This window comes from Grammomys surdaster, unplaced genomic scaffold, assembly GCF_004785775.1.
Source record: "Grammomys surdaster isolate TR1022 unplaced genomic scaffold, NIH_TR_1.0 123045, whole genome shotgun sequence".
Classification (NCBI taxonomy): domain Eukaryota; kingdom Metazoa; phylum Chordata; class Mammalia; order Rodentia; family Muridae; genus Grammomys; species Grammomys surdaster.
In genome coordinates this window covers 78,521-88,063 of record NW_021618397.1, presented here as the reverse complement: position 1 = coordinate 88,063, position 9,543 = coordinate 78,521, and the positions used below count along the sequence as shown (strand labels likewise).

General features: G+C 47.4%; 1 protein-coding gene across 1 annotated transcript in view; it reads right to left on the bottom strand.

The window, feature by feature from the left end:
- The window catches only part of LOC114636230 (tyrosine-protein phosphatase non-receptor type 5-like), a gene marked incomplete at its 3' end in the record, with an annotated part of 48,132 nt that overhangs the window by 29,701 nt on the left and 8,888 nt on the right, over positions 1–9,543 (bottom strand). The window contains exon 2 of the mRNA XM_028784435.1: positions 390–470. Coding sequence (XP_028640268.1) covers positions 390–414 — 25 coding nt within the window. The remainder of the gene's footprint in view (positions 1–389; positions 471–9,543) is intronic.

Below are 9,543 nucleotides of genomic sequence, written 5' to 3'. Positions count from 1 at the left end.
CTCTCTCTCTCTCTCTCTCTCTCTCTCTCTCTCTCTCTCTCTCTCTCTCTCTCTCTCTCCCTCCCTCCCTCCCTCCCTCCCTCCCTCCCCTCCCTCTCTTTGCCAGGCTCCCTGGCCTGCCCTCTTTCTACCTCTAAGCACACCTTCAGCTGTGCTTAGGTGCTTCAGCTGTGCTGAAGCTGTGCTGAAGCTTCCTCTCAGAGGAGACAGAGCTGCCCCAAAATGACACTAGGTCAGAAAGCCACCCAGGGTTTGAGAAACAAATCCCCATCTAGACAGAGACTGTGGAACAGCAAGTCACAGCTAGCCAGGCCTCTGGCTCTGTGTCAAGTGGTACCCTCTTCCCCAGGCCTGTGTTCTTGAGTCACAGGAGTGTGGAGGACACTTACCCAACAGCCTTTCACTACAGCACATGTCCAGGGTCCCTCCCTCGGAGTCATCAGCAGCCTGTCGCGCGCTCTCTCTCACTCCTGCAGTGGGAGGGAAATTGTCAGGGGAAGCTGGTGGTCCAGGATTGAGCCCCAGCCTTTAGCAAAGATGGAAAACTGTCTCCCTCAGTATCTCCTTAATTAGCTCCACCTCATCAGGGGGACTCAAGGAAAGAACAGGCCCTGTGGTCAAGCTGTAGAAGAGGGGCAGGATTTTGCTGGTGCCTTCTGTATATCATCATCATCATCATCATCATCATCATCACCACCCCCTCCACCCCGACTCCTCCCCCTCCACAAAAGGCTGGTTCACTTTTCAGAGACTCTGAAGCAGAATCCTCACCATGACCCCAGGAAATAATGTTCATCAAACAAAGCTTAGTAGATTATGTGACTTGCCCAAGGTCTCATCAAAGTGAAGCTGGGTTTGAAGTTACTCTGGAGAACTCCAAGCTAATGCTCTTACTGCTGTGCCCTTCTGTCTCCTAATTCCTTTGTTAGTGATGATGCTGATGCTGATGGTGATGATGATGATGATGATATGTATTTGAATGCAAAATAGGGTCGAGGGGAATTGGGTTTGAGAACAGCCTCTCAATCACAAACTTGCTTTACTGTAAGAGCACCCCTAGACAGAAGATACCCCAAGTCAGTGGATGACAATGTTAGGCAGAAAGATAACCAAGGTATCTGGACGGGGACCCACAAGTGACTCACAGCTGCTTTCACACCCCAGCCGCTTTCAGAATAGCTCAGCGCTGCATGCGTGCAGTGGACTCTATAAATAAGCTTCCTAGAAAATGACTAATTTCATAGTCAGAAAAGCAGAATGAGTAGCACCCAACATGGCGGAAGAAAACGGAGCAAGATTTGGTTCTGCCCCGTGCTGGACTCCAGCCCCTGCCCCTTCAGAGCTGTGTGTCTAGACTATGGCAGGAGTTTGATCCGATTTCCAAAACCAGGATGGTCCATTCACACCACACGGAGAAGCCCTGCCTCTGGGTATTATCTGGGTATTTCTGCCCACCAGGAGCAGAAATAGAGCACGGAATGGATTGCTGTGGGCAACCCTTTCCTCCTCCACCTCTGTCAGCAACGCTTGCTAAAACCTCGCCCGTGTCAACTCACTCAATGGCTTCCCACTGTTGTGCTTAGAAGCAGAGAGCCTCAGAGATGACGGGACGCCTTCTACATGCATTTGCTGAGCAACCCCTGTGAGCAAGACCTCTGGCAGCCCAATGCAGTGCTGAGCGAGCCAGGGCCCTTCCCACTGACCAAAGAGCTGGAGATGCTAACATGATTGTGTCATGGCATCTGTCCCGTTAACTGATGCCTGGACTTAAGTTCCACTCAAGGAAAGAGTTCCCCTCAAGTCTGTGGGAGGAGGAAGTGTCCTCCAAATGGAAGACTGGAACTACTTCTTAAAGGCTATTTCTATGTAGATGACAGGCTCCCAGAGTGAGAACTTGGGCAGTAGAAATGTTTCATTTGGGGCACCGACTGGAAGTAGTCTGCTCAGAAGAATGAGAAAGCAGGTGAGGCTTCTCCCAGAAGTCGTGAGCCCCACCTCTTGGATGGGGAGTTCTTGCACGTGGCTGTGTGGCTTCCTTGTACTGAGAGGTAGCACAAGACTCCCAGAGCCAGCTTGAGTTCAGGAAGTCCATAGCAGAAGGGGGTGGAGCCAGCAGCATAGGTGTAAGGAAGGGACTTCCTTCAGCATGTGGCATCTGGTGATAAAGTCTGCATAGCATAAAATCTAATGTTTATTTCTTTACTTATTTATTGAGAAAGTATTGTTATGCAGCCCAGGTTGGTCTTGAACTCCTGATCTTCCTACGTCTGCCCTTGAATGATGGGACTGCAGGTGTGTACTACCTACCACATCTGGATGAAGCCCGTCATTGTACACTGAATAAACTCATGGCGTCTAACACCAGCATTGCCTGGTTAGAACATGTTTTTACCTCCCCAGAGGAACCCCCATATATCTATCATTTTCCATCCCCTAAGACCCTGGCAACCTCTGATTTTATTTGTGTTTCCATGGCCGATTCTGGATGTTTCACGGAAGTAGAAGCATACACGGAGACTTTCGTGTCTTGTTCCTTTCACTTAGCATGATGCCTTCAGCGTACATCCAAGCTGGTAACCATTACCAGCGGGTACGTTTTTATTGGTGAATAATCTCCCACGGTATGGACAAATGACATTGCATTGTCCACTTATCAGCTGACGGACATATAGATTGGGTCTGCCTTTTGTGATCCAGTGCTATTATTCCCACAAGCTTAGGACTTTGGGCCATCACTTCCCTGTCCTTGGCACAGGTGGTCACATCCCAAGCTGCTTGTAGCCTGGATGACATCACTATTACCTTTAACTGTCCTTTCATGTCTGTGGGCATAAGTACATAGTTACAGACCCAGCCTGCATCACTCACCAGCTTCTAGGAGCCCATGGCCAATGGTGCTGACACAAATAGCTGCTATGAGCTGGAGGAAGTTCCAACAGGGGCTTGTTCAAGAACAATGGGGAGCGCGTTTGTTTGTACGACTCCATGGCCTAGGAGTAGGTGGGTGGGTGCTACTGAAGGCATCCTGGAATAGATGCTGGCTTTGTGCAGTATTTATGAAGACAAAGATGACAGATTTGGTGAGGTAGGCCTGAGCAAGCACCCAGCTTAGGTGATATGGGGGACACAGGAGGAAGCTTAGCTGGGAGGGACCGTGACGCCCAAGTGTGAAGCTGGGAGAATCATAATCGGCTTGTGCTTTACCATGACTTTCTGTTTGCCCTCTCAGGCCTCTCAGCATGCCTCTCCATCACCACAAAGCTCTTCACTGTCTCAAGATCCTATTTCCCATCTCTAGTTGCCAAGAGGAACTGCTCTCACTTCTGTGCCTTGGTTCGCACTGTTCCTCAACCTGTGATGTTCTTTCCAACTTCTGCCACATCCTACTCCTCCTGTGTATTCTTCTCAGCCATCACCTCTTTCATAGAGCGTTTCATAATTTCCAAATTTCCAGGGAAGAATCAAACCTACCAGGCTTCCCCACACCTGCCTCATGCTTTTCTAGCTGCTTAGTTTGTTTTGATGCTCCTTAGAGATTTAGCCACCTACTTTCCCCATCCAGTGATGTGAAGGGTGATGTGGGAGCACCCTTCCCCCTCCACCCCTGATGCATTCCAGGCATCCACTCTTGATCCTGAGCTTCTGATGGACTTTAAAGGTCAAGAATAGGGTAGTGTCAGGTTCTCAGGTGGCTTTGGGGTATCTGAGAACACAGTGGATTTAGCTAGGAGCTTCTCAACATAGAGAAGAACAGCTAGGTAGACCACCATCCAGGTCTGTTACCGGCAAGTTTAGCATACAGGGGCAGAGAATGAGCTGGCTTGATGGAAAAGAAATGATCAGGCTGTCACATTATACAGACTGGTCACTAGCCACAGAATATGCAGATTCAGTGCCTCCTGGGGACCACACACACGTGTGCACTCACCTAGCTCCCTCAAACTTCATTCCCAAGGTATCCAGGTAGGGAAAGGTGCCATCTGGGGCCAGGGCTGGGAATTTTCCTCAGCAAAATGCAAACTGTAGATGTAAAGAAAAAGTGGCCAGTTTCAGAACATTAAGTTGGGGGAAACTGAGGCACAGAGAAGTAACTCAGGTCACACAGTTATGACCTGAACAGTGTTTGCAGGTCATCCACCAAATCCTGAATCCTTGTTAGGAGTTACCTGCCCCTTCACCTGGTGCCCTGTCTGCCTCTTGTCACAGGAAGGATGCCTGAGGTGGAGCTCAGCTGCCCATCATGTCTGTGTCATGCCCCAAGGCTTCTGATAAGAATCTTTACCGTCTGGGTTATGAAGTGTTTCTGTTGTTGGCAGCCAAAGAGCCCAGAATGATGCGTGCAGCAAACTCAGGGAACAGACAGGCTCTGTGCCCAGGACTCCCAATGCCTACCTAGTTCACGCTATTTCCATCCCGCCAAGCTGCCTACCCTCCTGGCCCATCTGTCCACTGTCCAGCCATCTGTGCCCTCGTCTGAGCAGACCACGAACTTGAGAGTGCTCAGAATCTCAAAGAAGGGGCCTGACTGGCTTCTGGCTGAGATATACTCAAATGAATGGTTCCCTTTCTATCCTGCTCTGTGGGTAGCATTATGGAGCATACAACTACCTGGGACTCAAGGAAGGGAGGATGAGAGGGGCCGAACAAGCCCAGCTAAGGGGCTTAGCAATCCGGCTTTGTATCTGTTGAGTGAGTCTAACACAGGGACTGGGCCCATCCATTTCTGCAAACAGCTACTATGTGCAAACTACACAAATGCAACAAGCCACAGGCATCTCTTGCAGAATGCAGGTGGAAAAGAAGCCAAGCCAGTGGCTGAAAGCGGTCATGTCTGATAGGAAATGTTCAGGGTGCCCTGGAGTACTATCGAGGCCCAAACAAGATTGACGGAGGAGTAGGAGTATGTGGCTGTGGGGTGGCAGTGCTGTCCAGGTAGAGGGAGGGCATGTGGAGTGGAGAGAAGAAACGAACATCAGTCTGACATGTGTCAGAAGGGAGGGTGGCATGGGATGGGGTGATTTGCTGAGATGGGAACTGGTGCTGTTTGTTCCTCATTTTCCTTCTCCTTCTTCTTGATTCCAGAGAGGCAAGGCAGACACATTTTAGTAGTTACCTTGAGGAAGATTTGGTTATAAATCCCAAAGCCATGCTCCTTGAAAAACTTGTCCTTCATGATTTTGTGTCTTGGGGAAGGTGGAGACCCTTAAGATGGAATCTCCTGGACAAGGAGGTAGGTGGTGAGGATGTGGAGAGCCGTCTTCAGGCCAAGAAAGAGGGTACAGCCACCCCCTACCCAGTGTGTGCATGGGTGGGCATGTACTGTGTGTTGTGTGTATGGAGGTCTGTCTTCTTCTACCGTGTGGGTTCCATGTATCAAACTCAGGTTGTCAGCCTTGGTAGTAAGCACCCTTATTTGCTAAGCCATCTCACTGGCCCCTAAGTTCTAGCTTACTCTTCCATTCCCCAGGGTTACCACACCACCTAATACAACAGCAGATGCCCAGAAACTCTGCAAGTGACCAACAAAGATACGATGCAGGAGAAGAATGATGGTGGTGGTGAAGGCAATTGTGTAGACAATGCTAACTCATGAAAAGGGCCAATGCCTGCTTCTGAAAGGGCACAAGGTTCTGAATGCTGCCTAGCAGCCTGGTGTAGCTCCAGCATGAATGAGATATCCAAGGACTGTGCTCATCTTTGGAGACAATGGGAAAGCGTTGTCAAGCCTGCAGGTGTCTGTGGTTTGGTCCAGTGGCTCTTCCAGCTTTCCACTGTAGTTAGATGGGAACAGCAGACATACAGACGTTCCCTGCTAGCCTTGGCTACCACTCAGGGACCGAGCAACAGAGGCCAACTGTGCAAGTAACATGGGGAGACATCATGGGCTCATGTACACGTGTAAGGCATTTTGTCCAGACTCCATCTTTAGGGTGAGGTCTGTGAGACTCACTGTGACCCAGCTTGGGCTCTGTGGACAGTTCACTCTTTCCCTGGGCCACTCCTGATCTCCAAAATCTCTCTCTTCCGTTTCTCATGGTAGGTTTATGTGGATAGAAATCAGGAGGAGGAGGTGCCCAGAGAAGGGAGAGAAACAGGTAGAATTTGTCTTGTTCTACTGCTCTATGCCCGAGGAGGAAGTGGACAATGACACAGTTCCAGGTACTATCCTGAGCAGTGTCTACGTGGGAGGTGCTTGGCTCTCCAACAGGCCTAGGAGGAACTGACTGTTACTTCAATGTTCTAGAGAAGAAAGTGGAGATTTTGTCATATGAAGTGACCTGCCCAAAGCCACCCACAGTTCCAGATCTGCCCACATTACCCACATTCTGCACCTTTCTTTTCCACCTTCTAGCCCACAGACAGAAGGAGAAGCATATGATGGTCCCTATTTTACAGAGGAAGATACCAAGGCTTGGGGGGTACAGTGGTTCTTCTGGGTTCATATTCTGAACCAATGAAGGAACTAGATAGTGATTCCTGTGCCTACCTCCATCCCAGACCTGGGGGACTCCCTAATGTCCTCCCTGGCAGTAGAAGGATTAGAGGAGTAGAGTGACCTCTGGTTTCCCAGGAAGCATGAGCCTGCCTTGGGAGGCAGTCTGAGTGTGATAATGGCAACTATGTTCCATCAGTACATGGACATGTCACAGGCCTTGAACCTACTAATGCTGGGCTACAGTTACAGGTGTGATGTGTTCTTAATCTTAAGAGCCTGTAATGAAAATGAAAGGTGCAAAACAACAACACCTGGGCTGGAGAGAGGGCTCACTGGCTAAGAGCACTGACTGCTCTTCCAGAGGTCCTGAATTCAGTTCCCAACAACCACATGGTGGTTCACAACCATCTGTAATAGGGTCCAATTTCCTCTTATGATGCTTCTAAAGACAGCTATAGTGTACTCATATATGTAAAATAAATAAATAAATAAATCTTTGAAAAAACCCTCCCCTCAAAAAAAGTTTGACAAATGGGCCTATTCCTATAGGTCAGGTTTCAACTTTGTGGCATCAAGGTTAAAAGAGAGATGGCAGAAAGGCAGTGATCCAGCAGAGGACACTCATAACACCAGGGAAGTCAGGCCATGGCCCAGGGAAGCCAGGTAAAGGCTACTGACCTGGTGTGGAGGGTAAAGCAAGCTGAGCCAACCATTGGGAGAATCTGAGTCCAGCTGTGTTCACTGGACAGTGTGTATCATCTGCATAGGTCGATAGACCTATGTGATTATGAACTGTGTGATAGGCAGGGACTCAAAGGACAGCTGAAGGGCTTGAGGGCTCAAAGGACATCTGGTCTACCTGTGTTTTCTAAGGCTCTGAAAACATTCCATTCTGCTCCCCACTCCCCAGGTACACAGTTTTAATTTGTGAGGAGAAAACAGGCAATCATGAATGAGAAGGTGTGATCACACCTCCTGTGGGGATGCTGATGCTTCCTCTACTTAGACTCTCACTCCAGCTCTAATGCCTTGGAAATGTACCTTCCTCTCCCTCTGCTGGAAAAGTCTTTTTAGTTGTCTGTCTGGGAAACACTAATTTTCACTTTAAGAGCAGTGAGACCTATTTAAAAGAAAGGAAGGGCCCCACAAGGTGGGGGCAGTAGATAGGATAGGGTAGTGGGGTATAAGAACAAAATGAAATGATGTCTATTTATGAAAATTCCATCATGAAATCCATTACTCCATGCTAATAAAACCCTATTCAAATGTTACCTCCTTAAGAATTCCTGCTGATTCCCTCAGGGAGCTTGCTATCCAGTTTCCTGTTCTCATCCTTCTGCTCTGTGATCAATGACCAGGCTCCTGCCACGCTGGGAAGACTTGCACCCAGGACTATGGTGTGATCATCATGGTCTCCCTTTGCCTAGTAGGGCTTACTGTGTGCTAGATCCCACTCCAAACGCAAACCTCCTTTTTCTCCTTTCTTACTCCTTTCTTACTCCTTTCTTACTCTAACCCCAGGTAGGAAACTCTCTTCTACGCATTTGCATGAATTAGTGGCAGAGACGGAGAATTATTTGTTCAAGATCACACTTGGCAACAGCAGAGGTAGGGTTTACAGTATTTGCTTCAACTCCAGATCCAGGCTCTATCTGAACCACGAGGTTTATAGCTTAAGACATGGTCTTCCTGTTTCTCACACTTAATCTTTATCCATCCAATTGTTCAAAAAGTAGTTCTAAAAAATCAATGAAAGTGGGTCAGAGTTTGAGTGTTTACAAGTGGCTTATTAAAATTACCACAAAAGAAGCAACTATGAACTCCTGATATTACTCTACAAATTAGGGCTCCTAACTGGCTCCCTGATCTTGGCCAAAATACCCGATTCCCAGGTCTTTGTTTCCTCATCTGCTACACACTTAAGATTCAGAGCGTTATTAGGAAGATTAAGTGAATTTTGGGTCCTATTCAAGGTTTTTACATGAGATGTATGTAAAATGCTCAGGGCATGATCCTATAAGCTCCTAAAGACACCCACAATTGAATAGTTTTTGAAGGTAATTATACAAATGGCCAACAGATGATGAAAAAAGAAAAAAATTCTACATCCTTAGCCAACAGGGAAATGCAAATTCCAGCTAGAAGTTCCACCTCACTCTACTCAGAATGGCTGTCTTCAGGAAACCAAACAGCAAACCCCAGAGAGGATGCTGGGAAAAGGCATTCTTTTGTTTTTTAAAGATTCATTTATTTATTTCATGTATGTGGGTACACTGTCACTGTCTTTAGACACACCAGAAGTGGGCATCAGATCCCCTTACAGATGGTTGTGAGCCTCCATGTGGTTGTTGAGAATTGAACTCAGGACCTCTGGAAGAACAGTCAGTGCTCTTAACCGTTGAGCCATCTCTCCAGCCCCAAGGGAAGAGCATTCTTATACACTGTTGTTGGGGATGTAAAGTTATTGCAGCTACTATAGATATCAGTAAAGAGGTTCCTCAAAAAAATTCTAAAAATGGAGCTTCCTTAGGATTTAGCTTTAGGATACACTGTTGGATATTTACCCAAAGAAATCTAAGTCAGTAAAGGACGGAGGTACCTGGCACTGCTATGCTGTTGTGCTGGTACTGTTTATAATACCTGGTCATGGACTCAACCTAGACATCCATCAGCAGCTGAATTGGAATAGAGAAAAGGTGGTATATGCAAACTATGGAGGCTTATTTGGCTGTAAAGAATGAATTTATGTCATTGGCAGAAAAGGGTAGAACCAGAGAACATCATGTTAAATAAAGTAAGCCAGACTTAGATAAGTATCGCATTTTCTCTAATAGGTAGACTCTTGATTTAAAACAAAAAAAGGCAAGAAGATAGAAATGAGAGTAAATGGGAAGAGGGGGAGCAGTAGGGGGAGAAGGGGCTTGAGAGCATGTTAGGGGCTGAGCATGGTTGAAATCCGTCACATATGCGTATGGAAATGTCATAGTCACATCCATTGGTTTGTACAGATATATGCTGATTTTTAAGAAGGAGAATACCAATTGTTATTATTTTGTGTGAGCTCTGGTGTTCTCCAGTGACTGCAGCCCTTTTCCTTCCATACAAGG